We start from the raw sequence: 24,937 nt of genomic DNA, 5'->3' as shown, positions 1-24,937 counted from the left end.
TTGCACAAAAATGTTCTAGAAAAAGTAATCTTACCAGTGGGCATTCCAATAATAAAGCATCTTCTATTTTTTCAGACTTGGCACACTTTGACTTTTGATAAATTAGTCTTGGCTGTTGTGCAATGCTAGAGGAAAATGATTGCCAATCATTAGTCTGTTTTATAGACCACTTTCTATCAACAAGTCATTTCATACAGTTTTATAAATCCTGCCTTCTCCTTCGGCAGGTCAGGAATCTAAACATCTTATTTTTACTTTGTAAACATACCTGAACTTGCTCTCAAAATAAGGCCTAATATACAATAGTTAATGTAATGTAGTATTTTCAAGCTAACCTTCTCTAAATCTTTTGGTCTGGTTGCTTTGTTTTTGTTTTTAGGCTTGGGTTTACTATTAGTTTTGGGTTGGTTTTTTTTAAGTAACAACTTTAATAGTAACATTCTTGCTCTAGTAATATACATTATGGAGAAAGCATATTTCAAAAGCTAATCATCATAGATCATCCTGGAACCTTCCCCTCAGGTTCTTCCAGTGGTGCCTTTTATAACAAAGGTGTGGCATCATGTCTAGATATTTCAAAAAAACCCTCTACTAATTAAAATTTATGCCATTTGGGTTTTGCTTTTTTTTCCATTTATATATTCTCTGTATTCTTCACACAGATATTTGTAACTCTGTCACCTATTGTATTAGTAGCTAGTTTTCCCACTACTTTTCCATGGCCTTTCCCTAGGCAGAAAGACAAAACAAATTTCAGAGCTAGCTCCAAGCTCTGGGAGGTACAAGGCCCCAGTGCCATCTTGGTTCTACCTGGGAACCAAGGCTGAGAACAACTCTTTGAGATACATTCTCATGGACAAAGTACAACTAGTGCTGAAGGGGGGGCTCCAGAGAAAGGGCTTGACCTGGGAGGTGGAATTACATCAACACTTGTCCTCCTAACTGGGGATTTTAATCAATTATGTTAATTTCCTAAAACCTATAAATGTATACTCATCCCTGTAAGGGTGGGCTTTTGTGGACATCTTTCCATAACTGCCTCTGAAGGCCTTCATTAAAGATCCCCCTTTATATTACCTCCTTTCTAAAACTGAGTTTCATTTCCAGGTTGGGAAAAAGGCAGCAAAATAAAAGCTTTGTACTGTGCACAGTTTTGCCTTCTGGGAGAGGATGAGACAAAGAAAAACCTGAAAGATGTTAGACAGGTTAACCCAGTACTGAAAACATTCAGACAATGTAGGAATAAAAGCAGATTTAGATCTCAGCTGTGGATGCTAGATTAACTTAATTGACTCTTGGTGGTTTACCCTGACAGAGTAGTTTGTATTTTATGTATCATTTGACACCATCTCAAAACTGCTCTGTCCCCAACTCCCTCAGCAATGCAGTTCTCCAAGTCCATGCTGCTTCCCTCACAGTAGGCAAGGACAAGGGCTGGTGCACACAGATTTCCTGTCCTCTACCCTACCATGTGCTGCTTCCTAACCTGTCTCTGCAAATGATCATGGAACAGGAGACTATATTAGATCAGAGAACTGATCTACAAAATACATTTGCAAAAATTAGCACATACTGCAGGCTGTACTTTTACACAAAGAAAAATTTACGTATTTTATACAGAATTCACATAGTACCAAGCTTGCTACATAGGCTGATTCTGTGACACACTCTTTAGCACAGTGCTAGTTGCCAGACTACAAAGAACTACTGTTGATTTGGCTTTTTAGTGCAAGACTAGAAAATTTTGTTAATCTTCCATTCCTACTCTGAAAGCTGAGGGTATACTGCACCCAAAAGATCAGGCTTTCTTTTACCAAAGTAGGTGTCACATTAAGATACAACAGCATCTAAATGTAATGCAAAGATTGTAAACCAAAGATTTATCACCTGCTTATTTTTTGTTCCCAAGTTCATTGTTCCCAATTAATTAAACTCCATTTAATTCACAGCAGCTATTTGTATGAGTAAAGTTAGCAATATAACACAGAATCAGTCTCAAATCTCTAAGTCAGTACCTGAGAATTGTAAATGTATTACCTGGTAATACAGCATTGGTAATTGTCCATGTAAATTCTTCCTCTTTCATATGCAATAGGAGATGCAGAATGAGTTGTCCAAACATTCTTGAATTTAGTACTTTCCTGAAACACAATAGTTATAACACTGATGGCTGTTTGTAACAAACTTTGCTTCTGAAAATATTTTCTTTGGCTCCTGCAACTTAATAACTTACATTAATTAAAACTTTACTGTCGAGTACATGAGAAAGAATCTTACTTGGTTTTTATAAATAAAATTAACAGACCTTTTATAGGAAAATTTTGTCTTTTTTAAAAACCAAATTAAAATTTTAAAATTAGCTATTATAGACAGCAGGGGTAAGGAATATTTTGTCATTAACTTGCCTGTATTAAAAATGGCAACTAAACTTCCATGGTGACTTTTGAAATCAAAGACTGAACTCCCCAGAGTATAAATATGCAGAGAATTCTTTTATATATAATTAATTTGATTTATTGAACACTTAATTCCATTCTGCTGGTGGTGTTTGATGAGAAAGATAGAAAAATGCATTATTTGCAATAAGCACCCAAAATGTTAAAGAAATAAACTGCTCACATTAAAATTTCTTGCATGCATTTCAGATATAAGGAGCTCCATACCATTAACAAAGGTTCCAGTCTTCGAAAAAAGAAGTGTAAGTCAGATGTACTTATTTTAATTTCAGTAAACATTGCATACCTATTGATCTAGTTACATAAGCAGACACTTCAGCTGACTTCCAATAAATGTATTTTCAATATAAAAGCCTATTCACTTCCACATTCTTTTCTAATATATTTCTATCAACTATGAAATGGAAGCAGTAATTATTCTGACTGAAAAAAAAAAAATTCGTTTGTAATTGGTGTAATTCCTATTTTTTCTGTAACATCAGTTTCACGGAGAACTGGGGTTATGTTTACCTGAAAATTCGTGCCAGTTATCTTATAATGTGAACTCCTTTCAAATTCAATATGAAGCACTAAGTATTTAAGATTAGTATTAAATATGAAGCCATCTTATGGAAATAAGTTATATAGAATCTCATAAAAACTTATTTGTAACACAATTATTAGATACACAAGTGCCTTTGCAGTTTTTGCCCAGCACAATCCTCTCTACATTTCTAGTTATGGGCCTTGTGAAATAATTTTAAGAATTACTCTCTTCATCAAAACTGCACCTTTTTTCTCCCCAGATTTGTTCTCCAGCGTGACCGGGGGTCTCTCGAACGCCTGGCATGAGGACTGCCGCTCAGCTCCCTCGGCTGCAAGGCCGAACCGCGGGGCTGCAGCCAGCGCCGAAAGGCAGCCAATTACCTGACACATGATCCTTCTGAGGAGTCCCAGGTTCTTCCTGTGGGCGACACCAGCATCTCTGGCGTAGAAGCCGTGAGCCCTGCGGGTGAGGAGGCGGCACACGTTGTGCACCCCGCACGCCCGGAGGGCGGCCCTGCCCCCCCCGGCGGCCGCCTGCGGGCATTTTCTCGGCCCGCGGGGCGGGATCGCCTTTCTCCCCCGCTCCAGGCTCGCTCTCGGCAGGGCGTGCAGCCTTGCAGGCCCAGGCCGGCGCCGGGTTTATCTCAAACCCCCGCCCTTGCCCGGCGAGAGGTAAAGCGAAGCGGGAAAAGGCCCGAACGGCCCCTCGCTCCTCGACTGTCGAGCGAGGCAAACCGAGGCCTTCCTACGTTGCTTCTGGCCCCGCGTTTCCCCGGCCGCCGCAGCTCCGGTTTCCGCAGACGCCAGGCGGGGACAGCCCTGCGCCGCCTCGCCCGCGGCCCGCCGGGTACTGTAGTTTTTTCCGGGAGCGCAATCGCGCGGCCCGCCCGTACTTCACCTCCCGCCGCCGCTCCTGGGCGGGCCGGGCCGGCTGAGGCGGCCGCGTGGTGCCCGCGGGTGGCGGCCAAGCGGGGTCACCCTCCCGGACGGGAGCGCTGCGGCGTTGGCGCTGATAAGGCACCGCTGCGAGGACAGGGCAGGAGCGGGCGCTGCGCAGGGCTCGGTGAGGATCGCCGGCAGCGGCCGCCGGCCGGGACCGCGCAGCCGCCCGCGCGCCAGGAGCTGAGCTCTGCCCCGGCCGCGCTCCCCGCCCATCCTGCGCTGAAGGATACGGCCGCTGGGCGTGCGGGGCGTGCAGATGGAAACGTTTTACCCGTTGTGTTTTCAATTAAATCAGGAAAGTTTTGTTTGTGGTAGCTAGTTAAGGAGAAGTGGGAACTAGTATCTTCTTTCTTTTAAAATGTTCCTGCTGTAGAACTCAGCCTTCGGGGTTGTGCGCGGGGCGTTCCTGGGGATGAACGCCTGGCCTGGCACCTGCGAGCTTTTGGCCACAGGCCGCGAGCCTTTTTGGGTACGGCAGTGCGGGATTGAGTGTACCCGGACCTGAGGGGAAGGTTAAGGGAGTTTTTGAAACCCGTCTAAAACTCTAAGGTCAACAGAAACTTCTTAAGATGTATGACACTTCATTTTTGTATTTTTAGAGCTACGCCCAAAATGTTGTCACGGCCATCAATCTCTGCTTGCCAGCACACCGACTGAAGTCTCTGGACAGGCTCGTTTCTCTTCCTTGCCAGAGGCCAAGCGCCCAAATGGGGTAATCAAAAGTTGCTGATCTTTTTGCGTGCCCATATCTCTTCCTCAGGATCTGAGTGGAACGTTGAATCTTCACTGATAGTGAAGGAAAGAGACCCTTAAATTTCTGGTGCTTTGCAGTTATTGCTTGAAGGGAGCTAAACACAAACACAATGGTTGCAGTTGCTCCTTCAAAGAGCTGATTAGGGCAGTAAGTGGAGCATACAGCAGCAACGATAGATTTGCAACATTGCCAGTGACTTCAGAGTTGGCAAGGCAGGGAGCTCATCAAAGTACACATGGGCGTCCAGAGTCCTGCAAGAATGTAAATGGATGATGTTCTTGAATATAAACTGCAGACAGTAGTAAAATTCATGCTGCTCTATCCCAATTCTCATCATCTTTAATAAAAAAACCTCATAGATTGTGTTGAGACAAATTATCTTTTGTTAGGCAATACATTTAAATATTCAGTATTTTGTAGATAATATATTTAAAATAGTTTAAGTGATTGCGTTTGGAGGTTTAGATGTATCTTGCAAGTAGGTGTATACATACATGTAAAGTCTCAATAGCTTTTTTTTTTCCTTTTTCCTCCTTTCTGTGTAAGTAGCAGCCAGCAGAGGGTGTGCAGGGTACCGAGGAACCCTTTGATTATTCAAGTAAATGTTTCCAGTAAACCCACAGGATTTATCTCCCCTTCTCTCTCATTGCATAAACTATTTCCTCTTTGCTCGACTATTTTTAACAGGCTACCTTACTTGTGGAAGCTTGTGGAAGAGCAGGCACTTCTCAGCACATGTATATGTGATTAAAGTCATATCTGGTGGGGCAGGTTTGTTTATCTGCTTTGCTTTTTAACTAATTTTAACTTCGTTGTCTCTATAGAAATCAAAATAAATAAAATTAATTTATAACTTTTATTTTTCTTTTCCCTTGGGAGGCACAGCTCTGCAGCAGTTTTACTGAAGTTGCTATATGCTCACAGGGAGGTCTGCATCGTTCCTGGTGCATGAGAAAGAAAAACAGTTGAAATTTTTAGACCTGCTGAGTTTGAGAAGTTGTGAAATACCCTGTTGTTTCAAATGCACATAATTTTTTGGAAGTATATAGTTGAAAAACTAATTTTGAAGCCCCAAGAGGGCATGATTAGTCACTTGGTCAAATAGAACAGGATTAAGCACTCAGTTAATGAATAAGTCTGGTTGACAGTAAAGTCACCCCCACCCAGACTGGAAATATTAAGAAATATTAATATGCATGTATTTTGAAAATAACCACTGGTAATAAATGGTTATACCTTCTGTGTTACCATTATCTTGAATTTTCTTTTCCTTTCTGTCCCCAGTTGCCACTTGCATCTGTTTTGTGTAAGGTGTTTTGAGTTTTGGTAGTGTTTGATGGTGATAATACAGATTAGCAAGGCTTTACAGAAGAGCATTGGGGATTAATGGTCAAATGTTGTCTAGATAGGCTTCTAGGTACCAAGCAGAAGTATTAAATGAAGTGAACTGTTTCCAGAATACTTTTCTGTCTAGGAATGTAACAAAAGCTGCACATACTGTTCCTAATATAGGCTGGTTTTGTCTTTATAGCAAAGACTCTACAAGTAGGCTTAGTGATTGGAGATGGAAGAAGTTGTTAGATTCGTAGTTGGAGATCGGCCAAATGTCAAAATATTTCATCCAATATGTTCATTAAATTAGGTTCTTGGACAAAAGAAACAGGTTATTTCTGTTCTTTTTGTTTGGTTGGCTTTTTTTTTCCTCTGACATCTCTCTCAGAATTGATACTTTTAACAAATTTTACTTATCAGTTCAGTGATTAACAAATATTTTGGGGTGTAATTCACTGTTAAAAAAATCTTAATATTTTCTTCTATATCTAATTCTTCTTCTATGGCTGTGACTGCTCAGGGTTTTAATGGCAACATCAATGAATTTAATGCCAACTTCAGGCCTGGCTAGCAGTTGATGTGTGTTCATTCTTCTGCATGTTCACCTGCAAAAAGCTGTACTAAAGATGCTGTATTTGCTTGTTTCTTAACATTTCTCAGTTAAACTGAGGACCTGATCTGTAGTTGTAACAATGACAAAACTGTAAAGTTTAAAAGGCAGTGCTCCATGGGGAAACAAAGTTGCTCTTCAACATTGTTATCAAGTGCATTGTTTCTTTAAGGGTATTTTTTTCTGAAAAATAGTTATGCTGCTACAAAATCTCATAATTTTTATTCTAATTCAGTTTTATGTTAATTTCCTTAAAGATGAAAGTTGAGTTCTTTGATTAATAATCAAACTTAAAGTATTCCTGACTGTGACTGTGAACAGGGAAAGAACTTCTAATTCTTTCAGGCAACATTTCTTGCTGTCATTAACTTCAGGGTATGATCATCTTACCTGATAACAAGAAAGAGTGTTTGCCTGTTTTATTAACAAACTTCAGTGAAACAGTCGAGCAATGACTCCCTTCAGAAAATGGAATTTAGGCTTAAAAGTGATTTAATGCATTTTGAGCTTTTAGTAGCCATGTTGCCAACTAATCTCATGATCTGTGGATGACTTATAACTCTCAGGGATGTACATGCATGTCTCAAGAGAGTTCATTCACGTTTACCATAGATTGCAACAGATAACTTCCTCACTTACCCCACTTGCCTTAGATTTTCAGAATTTATCTGCTAAAATTGTTCAACTATCACTCAAAGGCTCACTTTTTCATAGAAAGGCTTACATATCTGGATTTTACTGATGTAAGACCATCTTAGTCATCTGACTGTAGTTCCCATCTGTGCATCTTTTCATGTTCTTATTGAGATATTTAGAAAGCCAAGAAAAATTATGTGACTAGCCTAGCAGCTGAATCATTGTATTTTATGGTGAATATCAACGCTGGCACAGGAAATGCAAGATACTAACTCAGGTTTTTTCAAATGATTGAGGGAGGAAGAGGATTTGTAAACAGTTTGCAGTGTAATAATGGAATCTTTATTCAAGCATTTCTATAATTTAATAATAATTTTGGATTGTGGTTTGGGGTTTTAGAGGACTTTCTATTTGTTTTTATAGTCAAGAATTTTATTTTTCATTGCCTTTATGTAAATTACACATTTTGCAGAAATTGTCATGATGCCTTAATTTTCGTGTATCATAATTACTATTTCATTATCTCCCATATATGTTAATAATTATGGATTATGTAATGAAGAATGCATGCATATTTGCAAATAAAAACCATTAAAAATTTGTAGTAATTGAAGTATAAATTGGAATAGTTTTGGTTGCTGAGCCTCATTTAAAAAAAAAACCCAACCACAATAAACTCATTAACATTAGAAGAAGTTTTGATTTTTTTAAATAGACCTAAATGTTACATTTTCACTGCATGGCAGTGTTTCCATGTTTTGGTAACATTACAGTCTCAGCAGCCAGAATTAACAGTGGTTTTATTTGGCATTGTCAACCATAAGGCAAAGTCCATTTTATTTAAACTTTGACAAATAAAAAGAAATTTTAATCTGTTTTCCTTTTTTTCATGTAGGTTTAAAATGAATAAACAATGCCCTTTATAAAGCATGACTCATTCAAAAGTACATGATAAATGAGGAATTGTTAATTTAATTGAAGTGATTCCTTTGCCAGTCATTGTATTGATGTGTACAGATTAATAATTTTCAATTCACAGTACAAAACTTGTGATCAAATACTACTATTTTCCTTGAGATAGAAATCTTTGTTTTGCAGCCAATTTGCACAGAATGTTTTCTAGTAGTGTCTTGTGCCTGTTCTTTTGTAACTATGTTTTGGATTTCCAGTGTATTAAATATGTATGTGTGGTTTTTATGGAAGCAGCACTGCAAAAAAAGAAGAGAAAAAAGGCAGGAAGAAATAGGACTTAAAATAATTTTAAGGAAAAAAGAACAAAAGCCCATCAGGATAAAAGTAGTAGGAGGGGTGTTTCATTTCACTCGTCTCATAGAAAGCTTACATTAACAAGAATACACAAAAAAAAAAAAATCCACCAAAAATGCTAATACTTGCTACACACACTTGTTTTCTTTCATTATTGATCCTTTATGAAGATCTTCCAAGTAAAGTAAAATATAGCATTATAAAATAAAATTATACATGTAACAGAAAAATCTGAATCACTGTATAATTTCCATTGATAGAAATTAAACATGCATAACAATTACATTTCAAAGACAGTAGTGAACAGGGATCAGGAGAATAAATGGCAGTAATGTTGGAAATCTTTATGTGCACTATGTTTACACTTAAAAAAAGATATTTAATTTCCTATTTAAAGTTCCAGAGTGAAATCTTTTGAAGAAAGTGAGTGGGGTGAAAAATGTCAATTTTGCTGGCAGTATGTACCCTCTAGAAGAAGTGGTTTCTTTACTGATCATTTCTTGCTTGCATATGTAAAGGTCCAATATCAGTCTTGGGTTATTGTTTTACTGTGTATTTCTTTTCCTTCCCCTACCTGACAGGACTTTGAAATGATACCAGGTAATTTATCTTTTGACTGGTTTCATTCCAGTAGCCTACTTTGGGATTATTTGGGCTTTCAGCACACTGAAGGGATGTTGCCATTTTCTAAAAAGCATTTGAATTGATATTTTAGTAAATGATTTTTAATAAATCTCATACTTGTTCTTGGCTATTTGACCAGGCTCTCATGTAAGTGACATAAACACTTGCATTACTGCAAAACTGTAATTTGAGTTAAATGTGTTTTCAGGTCTCTCAACACAACAAACTTCATTACAAAGCTTTCTGCTTTATGTCTGAGGAAAACCAAGATGCAGTACAGGCACCAAAGTAACAGACGACCAACAGCTCCACTCGGATCACGGATTTTAACTGATCCTTCTAAGGTCTTCGAGCATAACATGTGGTGAGATGTTTCTTCAAGGATGGTTTTCATATAATTTTGTATACTGTTTACTCTGGTGGATAATGATGGGGGTGTATAAAACAAGGTGCTGCCAGAATAAACACATGAAGGTAGCACTAGAGGAAACCTGAGACTGTCACAAGTAATCTGACAGTTAGGACCACTCAGTGACTTGTGTTAAAAGCTGCCAAGCTGATAGTCAAGGAGTGAAAGGCAAATATTATTATGGATCAGTAATCAATTAGGAGACAGAGGATCTAGAGATAAGATAGTCCATGTTATTTAAAATGTCAGAAAGTTTCTAGGTACAATAACATTGCATACTGGATTAGCTCCCTAATGCTTACCACTTTGAGGCTAAATTTGGAGTTGACTCTACTTCCTTGGTCAAGGAAGCTGGAAGCTGTCTGATTCTTGTGTTAAGACTGTAAAGTTTGTCTCTGTGTTTCATAAATCTATATGCAATGTAGTTCTTAAGCATCTTCCAGGCTTAGTGCTTCCTGCTAGGTGGATGAATCCTTTACATAAAATGTAAAGTCAGTGTAAATGCTGATTGAAATGTAGGCTATATAATCAAGGGAGGAAAAGATTTCAAGAAAAGGGCCACCCTTTTTCTGTAACATTGTTTTTTGATGAAACTCTGTCTGTTTGTTTGTTTTATAATTTCCTTCCAAAAAATTGGTCATGTGTAGCTTCACTTTTACTTGCCACTGTTTGGTGACAATCTAACACAGAGTTATGAAACTTTGATGCAGGTGGGTGGGATGGATTGTGAAGACGGAAGTGAAGAAACAGGGTTGTTCAGAAAGTGGATCTGCAGATGAATCTATGTAGCTCAGGTGGGAAAACAGGTGAAATTGAATTGAAGCAGAAGTGCATGGAGGTTGTGAAGGTCTTGATAAATCAAGAACCTGGCTATGCTGGGGGTTAGGTCATTGTTTCTGAAGCTCATTGCGTTGGCAGGGTTCTCACTAGGGAGATAAGGAGAATTAGGATGTGGTGGTAGTGCTAAATAGATTATGCAGGATAAGCATAAGATATTTGTCTTCTCTAACATTGATGTATGATGTCCTTTTGTTTTCCACTCATCATCTTTGTTAGTTCATAAAGTGGCATTCTTTTTGTGTGAATTGGCAGAGAGACAAGAGCTGCTACCATTGCTGCTAGAAATACTAAGTAAATTAAATTTGGGAACTAATGCTTTGGATGTCTATTGTGGTGCTTTTCTGTCATTTTGAGAGAGAAGTAATGAATGATGCTAAACATTGGAGCAAAAAAATGCCTGCTTCTATTCAGGTCAGTAATTGAACCAGTTTTTACATTATCACAGAGATAATTAAACCCGAAGTTAGCAAACAAGGTAGTGGAAAAAGACTAAGGTGAATAGGCTGAACTGAAAGCAGCATTGTTTGATTTCATATCAGGCCTACTCATGTTAACAGTTCCTGGTGTGGTTAAAATGGATAGCTTGCTTTGCTGTCTCAGTGTTCAGCTTAAAACACTTCTGTATTTAAACACTTCTGTACTTAAAATTCTTATGTGTCCCATGTTCCTACCATCTTGTATTGCTGAAGGAGCTGCCTCATGTGAAGCATCCATACTATGTAAATAATTGCTGTAAGAACTATGCAGTGACCCCTCTTTTGTAGATTTTGATCAAGAAGTGCTGCAGCAGTACTATTTGGGATCTACCATATAGAAATTTCAACAAAAGCACCAAAAGGGGTTTTATGAATTTCCAAGGAGGGAAAAAAAGGGGGGAAAAAGGCTGTTAATGAAGATGGAGGGCTTCAGGCACCTTTAGTATTGTGTGTAGAGCCCCTAAGGGCTCTGACAGACACGCAATGATGGATTAAAATTGATCAGCTAAAGATTACAGCGCAGCAAGTCATCTGTCAGAAGGGCTGACTGTGTATTATTGCCATCTGAATAGTCCTTGGTTTCAGCTTGCTGGAATAGGCAAGGTCAGCGCTGGTGATAGCAGTGAGGGAAGCAAGTCTTTCCAGGAGGATTGTCTGCCTGGTAATGCTTTGGTCACTCAGTTTTATTCTACTGCAGCGTGTCTGTCAGAGCCATGACACTGCACAGGAACATTTGGCATATGAACAAATACAGGAAGGGGAGAGGCAACCTGCTGGGGACAATAATGAGAAATATTTCAGTAGAGAGGCGGAAATCAAGTCTGAGGCAAGCAGACAAATACATACCAATTAGTCTCCCACAATTAGCAAAAGAGGAACAGTGAAGGTCTAAGAATTAAATTACCTATATGTCACCAACTACGGAAAAGGAAGATGCTCATTAGCTTTTAGAGACAATCAACTCTTTTCAAGTTGGCACCTTCTTCCTTTTCCCAGTAGTAACCAATGGAATTTTAGCCATGGGCTTTCAGTTCGCTCATTTCAGTAGGATTAGGATCTAATAGATTACTTGAATTATATTATCTAATTTAATCTGTTCAGACTGGACAATTTGGAGGGACAGCTGATTGGCTTTTGAAAATGTCCTGTGGCACATTTTTGGGTGTTCCCCACTGTGGTCTGATCCAAACCAGAATCTGCATGAAAGGCAGTTTAGTCATCAGGGTCAGATCTGGGCTTGGTTCTGTGACCATGTATTAACATAACATTTAGGTAACCACTTTACACAACTATAGATGGCATAGACTGGAAACATTGCAGCACTACTTGACTTGTCTTACAAATGTCTCATTCTGGGTTTTTTTTTTAATATTACCTGTCTCTATTCCTCAGAAAAGTAAAATCCTGTTCATCAATTCCACCTGTTCCAGTTGAATAGGTGGATTAGGCTCCCTGTTTCAGAGCAGCTGATTTCTTTGCTAGTCCTTAGTTCCTCATTGTAAACACCATTAATGTGAGGTGTTTCTTGCATTAGGGTCTTTGTTGGTAGGTCTCTTACTGTATTCAGCTAAGTACAGTTCTAGTGGGATACTCAAAAAGCACTCCTGTAAACACACTCAATTTGTACGATACATATAATCCTGTTATTAATGAAAGAAATACACGCTACTTCAGTCTCTTGGCAGCTGGGACATGTTTCTTAATCACTTGACTTTTAACTAATTAGTAATTAATTTTTATCTATCATACACTGAAACTTAGGTTTTAACTGTCAGACTCCTTGTGGTCATTTGCTTGCACTCAAAAAATTTAAAAAAAGGTATTTGAGACAGTGTAGCTAATTCATGGCTGTTTTTCCTGGGAAAAAATATGAAAAACCCTATTGAAAAGCTGCTGCTTCAATTGCCTTCTGCAGGGACCACATGCAATGGTCACAAGAAGAGGAGGAGAATGCCAAGAAAAAAGCAACAGAGAATTCTCTTGTGAAAGTTCAATCGGAAGACCAAGGTAACAAATTTCAACTGGTATAAAAAATTTTAATGCTCTTTATTAAAACATTTGAAGATTTGTAAAATTCAGAAGCACTCTTTTTATTTCCACATTCTTTTGTCTAAATTTTTACATTTGTTTTTTGGTTTTTTCCCATTGTTGCCTCAAAAGATCTCACGGTGTGTTTTTCCTAACAATACAGTCTCTTATATTTGAACAGTTTTACAATTAGGGTGGTATAGACTCTATGAAAAACACGAGCATCAGTATGGTGCAGTTGTTCTGACCCGTTTTGCAGTCCTACAGAATACAACTTCTTCTACTACACAAGGCTTTCACAGAATCATAGGGAATGAATTTGCAATCAGCTAGAGTACTGGGGATGAAGATTCCCATGTACAATATTCAAATACTTTTCAGTGATTTGGGAACTATTTAGAGAGCTTGTGTTTGTTCATTGCACTGTATTTCTGTTAAATGCCATGAAAGTTGCAGTGGTCCCAGCTGGTCCCTGCTTGCTGCCTTTGTCAGGCTGAGCTGGGAGTGCTTCAGGAATGCATGTGTTCATTTTGTGTGGAAGGTGTTCCAACACATCCTGCACAGTCTGCTCTCTAAGGGATTAAGGAGTTTTGTGCCTGTCTTCAGAAGGAAATTTAATGTATTCTGGGTTTCTGAAGAGTGATAGCTCTAGTTTCAAACTGGCAAACTAAACCGTAGACTAAACTCTAGGGTAGTTAAGAATGCTAAAGCTGGAATATCAACTTGATAGTAGCATAGAAGACTGGATTCTTCATTTGTTGTTGGGTTAGAAGGATATTCTGAAAGTGGTCACTTGGATATTTGTGCCTCAGTTTACTTACAGTACCAAATAGTGTCGTTATGATCCCATGCCTTGGTGTAACTAAGTGTTGGAGTTTATTTGAATTACCTGAGAATGTGCCATTCATTGTGTACCCTTCATCACCTTGAGTACTCTGAGGTTGTCAGCCTGCCTTTTTCTCTGTTACCTCTCACATTCTTTATCTACATACAGGACTACGATGTTTATTTTTCAAAAATTGCATCTAATACCTTAACTTGATTTGTATAAAAAGCTGAAAAAGCTTGTAATTGAAAAGTAAGCTGTGTGACTGTGCTCATGGAACCTTGCATTCTTCATCCACAATCAATTAGAATTCGTTTGTGCTGGTGAGAAATGGCATAATCAGGCATTTGGCTATTGCCATGAAACACAAGAATCCAAGGACATTTCTTATGAATGCCCCTCTGTTTAGAATTTGAATAGGTGAGCATTGCTGATAGTGTTCCTTCAGAAAGCTTCAGCTTCCTTCTGAAAATGGAAGTACATTTTGGCCTATTTGTGTAAACAATGAACTAGACCAAGGCTAATGAGCAGGTTATTTTGGGGCCTTGAAAACTACAGTGAGGGGAAAAAAGACAGATTTCAACAATGCTATTTCATTACTAAAGTAGAAGAGCTCTAGTGAGCTTTTTTAAAGCAAGAGCAGTGAAACTGAATGAACTCATGATACTACCTTTAGGAATTTGATTTACCTATTGGCATGTGCAGTTTCTTCTCAGGCTTGCTAGCAGTTGAAGATCCTGGTATGGAGAAAAATTGCTTGACAAAGTAAAGATTTTTGGGTTTTTTGGGTTTTTTTTTTTTGAGGGGGGAGTTTTGGTTGTTTTTGTTGGTTGGTTGGTGGGTGTTTTCTTGTTTTTTTCCTTTGGTTACTTTTGGGGTTTTTTGCTGGTTTTTTTTTTTTTTTTTTGGTTGTTGTTTTGGTTTGGGGTCTTTTTGTTTGGCTATGGTTTTTGTTTGTTTGTTTGTTTGTTTTTCTTGAGAGTTTATATGTTTTTAGTTATGCAATTTTTACATGCTTTGGAATATTTTGTGGGTCGGCTAATTAAATACACAAAATGAAATAAAAATTTGATAATACTGCATGCATGTTATTACACAGAGATGCAGGAATGACCAGTGCAACAATGCAAAGTAAAGTGTTTCTTCACTTAAACCCATGTCATTCCGTACTAATACAGTTTGAAAAGCTGACTTTAGCTTTTTCTTTCCTTCAGTTCTGAAATCTGGAAAACTTGATGTGAATTTAAGTTCAAGGGTTCTGAGCAGACTTGTAAGAAAATTGTGACTATAGCAAGGGCTGATAATAATTAAAGAATCTTTTGACTAAAAGGGTTTTGGTTTTTATACTGAAGCTGAGCAATCTATAAATGTACAACTTAAACTATTGAAATCTGATATACATATATGACCTCAGTCAACTCTGAACTTTTAATATAAAACAGGCCTGTACAATTACAATTACAGGGCTGGGTCCTGCACTTTAATAATACAATTGGATGTATTAAATGTTAATTTTAAAACATTATGCAGATTTCTAGGACAAGGCATTCTGCCACCTCCTTACCACTTCCCACCGCCTGTCTGTGCCTCTAATGATAATTCTTAGCCTTGTTTATCTCTGAAAAGCTGCAGCAATTTAGGAAATAATATGTTAAGATTTAAAGAGAGTAGTAGAAGTGCACTGTACATTTGCTCTGTACATTTGTATTAAAAGAATTAATGTGTGTGGTGTGAGTGAGAACAAAATAGGAAAGGCAGCGCATTATGTGAGGTACGCTTTTGCAGCAAGAGGTGCCAGGGGTAGCAAGATAGTTCTGCAAATGCTTTGGAAATAAGGAGGAAAAAACAAGAAAAAAATTTTGTTTGGTATTTAGGAGGGATAAGGAAGGGAAAACCATCAACAAAAGAGACATTGAAAAGCTGTAATTCTTATCTTTTTATCAGCCTTCCTTTGAAAGGGTTAGCTAGCTCCAGTCCAGTGGCTAGCACAGTTAGTGCTAGTGAGAAGGAGGAAAGATTTTGTTCTTGAAGTGAGAAAGAGCAGGTTACAAAGTACATCCATAGAGTACATGGATGAGTGGAAAAGCAGAAAAGAGAATATTTGCTTTTTAAAAAAGGAGGTGGGAAAAAAAGAAAAGTCAGATAATTGGTTTTCCTGGAAAAATACTGTAAGAGTACATCCAGAGCTTGCAGACGTTGGGTTCAGAAGAACAAAGTAGATGAATGCTGGCCAACAAAAATTTTTTCAAGAATAAATCATGTAAAATCAAGCTTATTTTCTTCTTGGAGAAGGTTACAAGCCCTGGGGATAAGGGAAAAGCAGCAGATGTCCTGAAGTTTATCCTTACTCAGGCTTCTGACTTGCTTTACTTGACATTTTCATAAGCAAGTTAGGCAAGTGAGAGCTAATGAAACTGCTTTTGGGTGAATGAATGCCTAGAGAGATCCTTTCAGAATGGAAGGCTCTGCTGGGCAGAGAAGTGTTTTATTCTGTGTCCAGTTCTGCTTGGTATTTTCATTAGTAACCTCAGGAAATTAGAGACTTGAAGATGATGTTAAGTGAAAATGTGTTTTAAGTGTGATGAAGGACAGGATTAAGATTCAGAAAGATCTGGACAAATGGTGGATAAAAATAATCTGAAATATATAAATTTGCTAAGAATGAGTGCAGATTTCTTTGCTTCAGAATAATTCCTTGAGGAAAAAAGACAAACTAGGTTTTGGAACAATTGGCTTGGTAGTCATTTTGCAGAAGAAGATCTGAGAGTTGTGGTGAATCACTAGCTGAATCAGCAGTGTCGTGCTGTTGCAAAATGGCAAGCTGGGAATTATAAACAGGATTACAACCTGGAAGCCTCATAAAATACTCCTTTTGCTCTGCAATGATAGTGCCTTTGCCAGAATACAACACCCAAAAGTAGTAAATCAATTGGAGAGAATCTAGAGAAGAAAAATTGAAATTATCAGAAGTCTAAAAATCAAAAAGAAGAGAGTTAGTTTTAGATAATCTAGAAAAGACATTTTTTATGGAGGCATAATAAAATACTTCAAACATGTAAATAGGTGTTGCAAAGAGAAAAGGGACTAATCTCTGCTTGATCCCTGTCTGGGACAAGAATTGCTTGGCCTAATTGCAAGATGGAAGTTCTTAGGTAGATAGTAGAAAAGGTTTCTAACTGTGTAGAAAATGAAGGACTGTAATATATTACTGAAGAAAATTGTATGTGAAAGGTGGTATTTTAAGAATAAGTTGGATAGATGTTTGTGGAGAAGGGATATGAATTCCCTGACTGTGTGAAATCCCTTCCAGTCTTACTTTCTGACATTCTGGCACTCTGTTAGAATGTTTTGTGAATTAAAAGTGAACACAAAAGTCTGTTGTAAGACTCTGAAGTGATTTGAAAATAAGAAAGCAAGTATGTTCCTTCTGTATTGTTGAATGCTTAAGTGTGAATTACTGTCCATTTGCTATGCAGTAGCATTTGTCAGCCCAGTTCACAGAACTGGAATTTTTTTTTGTAATAGGTGATGAGGTACCAACAAATTTGCAATTGATTACAGAATTTCATAAAGCACGAAAGAATTTCAATTTAATATTTCTTAAATAATTGGAAAGATGCATTGTTTTTATAATTTGAGATATGGAAGCTTGTCTAAGAATCTTCAGATTGTGTATTTTGGGGGTGCTGTTCTATGATGTCACTACACTCTTAAAAATATGCTGGAAGCCTGTCAACCCCTTCGTAAGTTTCATAAAACCTAATTAAACCTTCATGGGAGTTATTTTGAGCACAAGTTAAGGTGAGACACAAAATCCATGTGTTTTAATTTAAATGTACAATGTGTGGAACTATGGATTTTTAAACTCTATATTTGAGGTCCAAATTATATGTTGCTTTAGAGTATTTTCTAGCCAAGCTCATATTCACCAAGGTTTTGTTCTGTTTTAATTTCAGATAAATATGAGAGAGAAGCCAGTAAATACTGGAATGAATTTTACAAGACACATAAAAATAACTTTTTCAAGGATCGCAATTGGCTGTTTCTGGAGTTTCCAGAAATTCTTCCAGAAAAAAGGAGACAAGAGTTCAAAACAGAAAAAATATCTTTGGAACACACAAAAATAAATAATGACAGCAGTTTTTCACTCAAAAATGGAATGTTTGAAGAAGGAGAAAAGTACTGGGAGAAAAATTATGGATCTGGTTCTACTACTGTACAAGAATATGTATATAATAAAAATCAAGTAAAAGCTCTTAGTGCCAATCCTCAAGGTAAAAAGTGTGGAGAAGATCTTGGCAGGGTAGAATCCTTCCCTGGTTGCGATGCCACATACCGAATATTAGAGGTAATGCACTGTGAATGTTCTGCCCATCTACAGAACTCCACGGAATTGCCCAAAAATCTCATAAAGACCCTTACTAAGGATCAAGAAAGCAAGCCTTTGGAATTTTACAAGCTACATTCATTTATGGCAGAAACTTTCAGAGGAACCTAAGTCTGGACTTGGCTTTCCCTTTACAGTTTTTCCCAAATCAGAATAGGGCTAGATTGTCAGATTACATTTTCATTGAAAGTCAGGTTTCTTATTTCCTGAGGACAGGTGTGAGTTTAAGTGCTTTGTCTCAAAGTGCTAGTACTTGCTGCATCTTGCCAAATGGTGAACTTGGACAAGAGTATTGCATTTGCTTATGCAGTTTGAGAGACTGATTCTCTTTTAACTTCACAAAGACGTAGGGGAGAAATGTGATCATGTAAATGATTTGAGAACTGTGGTATTAGCTGATTATACCTTTTCTGTCCAACATACCTTCAAGTCTAATGGGTCCTACTGGCCAACTAATTTAAGACAAAAATAACAAAACAAGGTTTTGTTTGCTCATTTATTTTAACTTTATCTTTCTCTTCTGATTTTAGGTTGGTTGTGGAGCTGGAAACAGTGTCTTTCCTATTCTGAAGGTTCTATGGTAAATTGTGTTGGATTTCCAAATATGAATGTTGTATTCATATCTTCATTTTCACCAAATGTTGGTTCTGGATCAATGCTCAGGAAGCATTGAGTGAACCATTTTACATCACTGAGATTCTTTTGTGTCAAACCACAAATAATGTTGGTGGCATCAGTATAAGATACTCCTCATATTGCTCCATCCTAGTCTTGGGGGATCATATTTGCTGGCAAAGTTTGTCTTTGGGTGCATTCAGGCTGAGTTCTTGTAGTTAATCTCAGGCAGATGAAATATTCTCTTGTCTTATAGATCACTGTAAAGCTACCAGGTATCTCTTCAAAAGGCCAAAATTATAGAGACCATAGCTAATGACATGTGATCTACTGGAAAGAAGTTGTATTTTTTCTGGATTGGCTGGTATATTTGTCACATTACTTGTGGTTTTAGTGTCAAGGCACAAGTCCTGTATCACATTACTTAATTCATTGAAACATCTTAATCCACTTAGCTTCCAGTTTTAGAAAAATCTGTTATGACAGCTTGTCCTCCCATCCGTGTAGGCAGGAAGGTTTTATTGGAAAGGCTATGTATATTTCAAGGGTTGAAATAGATTTCTTTTTATTCATGCATTTAAGAGTTTGAGAACAACACAATTTGTTATTCTATCAATGAATTCTGATTGCTAATATCACCATTATACAAAGATTCTCCATTTTGCAGATATGGAAACGCAGTAGGAGGAATTAAGTGGTGTACCAGAGTCATACATGAAACCTCTGTTAGCAATGAATCTTCATCCCACAGCAAATGCTTTGTTTTAGACAGCATGTAGTGAAAGGAGAGCCTGGTTTCATATGAAAACTTTGAAAGGAACCCTATATAGGGAAAGATATCATATGGCTGTGTTGAAAAAGATGAGACAAACTTCTGAGTTTTCCTCACAGGAGGCATTAGTCATAGATTGGCATTTCTGATAATTAAGAAACTACTCCTTAGGTATTTTTCCTGGAGATCTCTATTCATGTGTAAATTCAGTCAATCACATTGGTTGAAAGATTGAACAACTTGCTTGTTTGTCTTGTATATGACCTAATGGAAAGATCTCTTATCTCTAAACAGGCTTGGCATTAGAGAACAGATGGTTTTACTCTGAATTTTAATAATCTAAAAATTGCCATTCTGGCAATTATATGCATATAAAATAATACATTTATATGCATATAATTATGTGCATATAAAAACAAGCCAGTGTCAAGCAAGTGTACCCTGGCTACAAAAGAAAATTTAGTTACAGTGCTAAAGTTAGTAATGTAACTCTTAAACCTCTTCCCCCTTCCTCCCTTAAAATTTAAGTTAGTGCTTTTTAATACAGTGTGTCATGAAAACACCATCCAGATCAAGCCATGTCTTTGTTTTAAGTGGACTTTTTACATAGTTCCTTTCTGCTCTAAAAAAAAAAATAAAAGAAACTCCCTACATTATAACAAGTCCATTAGGTAATTAGCTTAACCTTTCCAAAGGGACTGACTTGGTCCAAAGCCTGGCTGCTTGTCCTCATTCATAATAAATATGTAAATTCATCAATTCTCATGGTGGTCACAGAGCTGATAAAGGTTTTTTTCAGCAAACCAAACAAGCATGGAGTATATTTTGTTCCAGAAGCATTCTCCTGTTGAGCCTTCAGAAGTCACTAGCTTAGCTGTGTATACTACGAGATCTTACAGGCACTGGCAGAGTTTATTGAATCCCTTCTAAAAAAGCCATCTATCCAAAATCTTAAATCTATTTTTAATTAATTAAATTGATCATGAGTTGATCATGAGGTCATCTCTTAGTGGGTTTTGAGTAGATTTCTCAGTTTATCCTTCAGACGTGAAAAAACTTCTCCCTAGAATTACTAGTATCTGATGAATGGTAAAAGGAAATTTGCAGCTGGCTGAGTCTTGGATGGGAAGAGAAGGGAAAACAGTGCTACAGGAAATTCTTATTAATCCTAGCTGGAAAACAAAGGAGGTAGTGGAGTACAATAACCAGTAATATTTAATCTAATCAAAAGAACAGCAAGATGATACATGGAACCCCAAACTTCTACAGAACTGGATGACTTTTGCAACTCTCTATCCCTGCCCAAATCATATTGCTAACTAAACTGCATGCATGGGCTAATAATGCGGTGCTTCTGTAAGAAATTGTGACCTATTAATGTACATTTATGCATTACAGCACCAGGACATTGTCATCAGTTCTGACAGCCCTCTGTGACCTTTTTTCTTTTCCTTTTTGCTTCCTCACAGACGAGGCTATAATTCTTTTTGTACTAGCTGTCTGTTGGTATTCTTATGAATTTGTCTGCCCTATTGGTTCATTATAACCTATGTGGCTTTCCATGTGCTAGACATCAATAAAGTATGCTTGATCAAACCTGGGGAGAACCCCAGAGGATCCTCTGAAGTTTCATGAACACTGATGTAGACTTTCATCTTATACATTAATAATTTTCTTACTGATGTTGGTTTTGTTTTCCTAGCAATACACCTGGAACCTTTCTGTACTGTTGTGATTTTGCTTCAGGAGCAGTGGAGCTGGTAAAGGTAATTCATGCACTCGCTTTCGAGTACCTTACAAGCCTGTAATTCAGGAGGCTGCCAGGAAGCCATCTTCATGAAAAAGAATGTGATGGCTTTGACAACTTTTAACTGAAGTTTTCAATATTCCAAAGAACAAAGTCATACTGTATGCAGAGAGGAATGAATACCATCAGTGAGCCTGCTTCTCAGCTTGAGTAAGATACCGGACAGAATAGGCTTTTTTATGAGATGTTTTACAATGCAGAATAATTGAAGAAAAAATGTTTCTTGAGTCACAGTAAACGTATTAACTACTACTGTTCTCTCTGTGCCTCTTTTCATCTTTTTCCTGACAGTCACATTCGTCCTACAATTCAGCCTGGTGTTCTGCCTTTGTTCATGATGTGTGTGATGATGCTTTACCCTATCCTTTTCCAGATGAGATCCTGGATGTCATTCTCCTTGTCTTTGTGCTCTCTACTATTCATCCTGACAGGTAAATGAAGACTAAAGGGCAAAGCAAATGGGTTAAATCTCTTTTTTAACTGAAGGTTTTCAATAATAGCAAAAGAAGATGATGAATCTTTAATGTTATTTAATAAGCTGCAGCATATATAAGGTATTTTAAATGCTGTTTACCATTTTCAGGCTTCAAGAGAAAAGCTGGTTAGGCTAATTATAATTAGTGAGTCTCCAGTCTCCATCAAAATACAAGGGATATATTGTAACTAAGTACATCTCTACTAGAAGGGACAGATTCAAAAAAAGGCAAATTAAAAAACCAGACTGACAGTATTCTAGAAGGTAGTTATTTTTAATGATCAAAACCAAATATTCGTGATTTAACATCTTACAATGTGTTGATGTAGACTTAGATTGCTGATTTAGCCACATTCAAATGCTTACATGCAGGCCTTTTAAACTAAAGTGGATCTATAATTTTGTAACTCGTTTGGATTACAAACATTTGATCTAATTTTCATGTATGGCATTGAGTACTGTGAGCCTTTGCTAATGCCTCTCGATGTCTGATGAACCAATTTTTATGACTTTTAAGATTGGCTGATTGTGAACATGACCTTTTTTAATGCAAAAAATTTAAAGGAGGGCATGTAAGTTAAACTTCTTTACTCTAGCTAGGTTATACGAAGGGAAATACATGCTGTTGGTGTGATAATACATTTATTACTTCAAGAATGTCATTAAAATGGGCTTGGTATACAGAACAGTATTTGCCTAGGTCTGAGAACTGTTTCCCTGCTACTAGTGATTAGCTTTGTACAGGACAACCTTCCCTGTATAGGATATTTCTCCTTTCTGTTTATTCAGACATGAGATGAGTCACACAAAGCCAGGGCCCAGGTTTCAAAAACAGTTCAATCAGAGACTTTAGGTCTCTGTAATTCCAGCCGTGCTGCCGGAAAGAAATTGGGCAACAGTAATTCATTCAGTCACTGTGCCTGTAGAAGCAGTAATCAGATGTTCTGTCAGAATTTCTGTGGATCTTTTCCCCTATTAGTTTCTTAAGAATACATCTGAGGTTTTGTGGTTGATTTACTGTTTTGTTTGTTTTCTTTTTGTTTTGGTTTTTTTTGTTGGGTTTTTTTTTGGAGGGGGTGGGTTGTTATTTTTGATTTGGGTTGGCTTGTTTTTCCCCAGGGCTGACATGGATGCTTTTCTGTACATGTGTGTTTATACACTCACAAAGATTTTCATGTGTTTATCTGTGTTTTGAGACTCACTTTCCAAAGATGCCATAGTCATTACTGCCATCTCATAGAATTAAAATAACTGCATAAAGGAAAATGTGATCCAGATTCATCTTGCTCAGTAGACTTTTTTTTTCTGGAAACTTTGAAAGTGGGAAATGAAAAAAGAAAACCAAGGGACTCATGGTGCAGAACTTAGTACTTTGAAAAGATGGAAAATACATGTGAGAGGGACACGTTTATATTCAGAAAATTTTTACGTAGTAATTTCTCTCTAGGCTGTTGTGTTTAGTTTTTGATAATTGCTACTCTTACAGTCAATTTTTAACACACTTCCATTATGCTAGAAGGCACCTCTAAAATTTGGTTGCAGAATTGGAAGTATTAAACTTTCTTCAAGCTGTGTAATTAATGTCTTTTAGTTCTGCTGGATGAAATTTCTCAAAGCACTTCCACTTTTTGTGCACATACACTTCTTTCTGTGTGTGCAAAACTTCTGTTTATATAGGCAAGGCTGTAATTCTGTGCACCAACTGCTGTCCTGAACAGTCTCTTGCTCTTAGGTGGTGCTGCCTTTTTGGTCTGTTGCAGCAAACGTGGTTGCTTATGTTTGGTTGCAAACTTGGTTGCAAACTTGTTTGCAAACTTCACCAGCATCTCATCTATTCTCTAAGGATGCAAGGGGTTGTGAATAGGTTGGCTAAGCTACTGAAGCCTGGAGGAATGTTGTTATTTCGAGACTACGGAAGATATGATACAGCTCAACTTCGTTTTAAAGAAGGTAATTCCTGAATGGTTCTGGATTTCACTGTTCATTTTAGCTCTTTCTGGGAAAAAAAAAGTGACATGTCCTTTTTCATTACTGCTCTAATTTCTTAGGTCATTGCTTGTCAGAAAATTTTTATGTAAGAGGAGATGGAACCAGAGTATATTTCTTTACCAAAGGTATGGAATGTTATAGTTTCATAGAATGTGTTGAGTGTTTCTCAAGGTGATTTGATTATGAAAGCTCATCTTAAAACATAAATTTAAAGGTTTTATTGGCTTTTTAAAAAATTCTCTGCTTTTAAAAAGGCCAAAGCTACCTGTTCTAAGAAAATAATTTCCTTTGTGTGCACACATGTTGCATTTGAGATCCTGCAGTGTTGCTTACAGACATCACTGGAAATTTAAGTATCTTGTGTGTAATTGTATGCTCAAATTTTATTATTTAAGCATGCACATGATTTCTCTGTTAAAAATGAAGTAAACATGCTTGGAAGGAGAGCATGTAGCTATATATGGCATGAAAGTCTGGATTGTCATTTGTCAGGGGAAGTAGCTTTATCTTGATAATATGTGAACAGTGACCAAATGGCATGCATTTGTTTACTCAACCATGGCATCTTGAACCTTGTGAAGAAAGGGTATCTATGGATGCTGTGAGTAAAAATTAATGTGGTTTGGGCCTCAACATGGCAATTCTTGCTGCACTATAAATCAAGAGCTGTGAAAATGAATTTCTTACAAATCCTTATTACAGGCAGTGTCCTTTAGCTTTCAAATTGCAAAACAGATTTACTGCCATCTTTGGGGTAACTACAGGTTGATAATTACTACGTTCTACAAATGACTTTTTTTTTTTTTAATTGCAATAATTCTTCATATGAAAAAATAGATGAGGTATGGAACATGTTCACCCTGGCTGGATTAACTGAAGTACAGAATTTAGTTGATCGGCGATTACAAGTAAACAGAAAGAAAAAAGTGAAAATGCAGCGAGTTTGGATACAAAGCAAGTTCCAGAAGCCATTGCTATCTCTGCATATTCCTGAAGAAAGCACCAAAAGGCACCCTTGTAAATAATTTTACTCCAGGAATGTAGTACAGAATTGAAATTCAGAAACTGAAGCAAATTTAAGTATGTGTATTTTCATTTAAGTATGTGTAAATGTTTTGTTAGCCACTGTAAAATATAAAAGAGTTCAATAAATGTATTGAACTGAAAA

General features: G+C 37.3%; 2 protein-coding genes across 7 annotated transcripts in view; one reads left to right on the top strand and one right to left on the bottom strand.

Moving 5' to 3' along the window:
- DCAF17 (DDB1 and CUL4 associated factor 17) overlaps window positions 1–4,136 on the bottom strand; it is a 19,826-nt gene extending 15,690 nt beyond the window's left edge. Inside the window, exons 1-4 of the mRNA XM_059852362.1 lie at window positions 3,880–4,136; window positions 3,363–3,621; window positions 2,038–2,141; window positions 35–125 (exon numbers count right to left, since the gene is read on the bottom strand). Coding sequence (XP_059708345.1) covers window positions 35–125; window positions 2,038–2,141; window positions 3,363–3,621; window positions 3,880–4,136 — 711 coding nt within the window. The remainder of the gene's footprint in view (window positions 1–34; window positions 126–2,037; window positions 2,142–3,362; window positions 3,622–3,879) is intronic.
- METTL8 (methyltransferase 8, tRNA N3-cytidine) lies at window positions 3,693–24,937 on the top strand. 6 transcript variants are annotated; one of them, XM_059853084.1, is made up of 11 exons: window positions 3,693–3,828; window positions 4,523–4,635; window positions 9,354–9,509; window positions 12,786–12,877; window positions 17,681–18,072; window positions 18,642–18,691; window positions 21,201–21,264; window positions 21,597–21,736; window positions 23,513–23,730; window positions 23,829–23,894; window positions 24,607–24,937. In XM_059853084.1, exons 2-11 carry the CDS (start codon window positions 4,631–4,633, stop codon window positions 24,792–24,794), a joined length of 1,371 nt encoding a protein of 456 aa, XP_059709067.1. In that variant the 5' UTR covers window positions 3,693–3,828; window positions 4,523–4,630; the 3' UTR covers window positions 24,795–24,937. The 6 variants fall into 6 exon arrangements, with proteins under 6 accessions (XP_059709067.1, XP_059709068.1, XP_059709065.1 ...); XM_059853085.1 differs by lacking the exon at window positions 3,693–3,828 and adding an exon at window positions 4,022–4,044; XM_059853082.1 differs by lacking the exon at window positions 3,693–3,828 and adding an exon at window positions 4,131–4,392.

This window comes from Haemorhous mexicanus, chromosome 8 (genome assembly GCF_027477595.1).
Source record: "Haemorhous mexicanus isolate bHaeMex1 chromosome 8, bHaeMex1.pri, whole genome shotgun sequence".
NCBI classification, from domain to species: domain Eukaryota; kingdom Metazoa; phylum Chordata; class Aves; order Passeriformes; family Fringillidae; genus Haemorhous; species Haemorhous mexicanus.
Note: the sequence above shows the minus strand (reverse complement) of the source record. Positions and strands in the feature narration are given on the sequence as shown.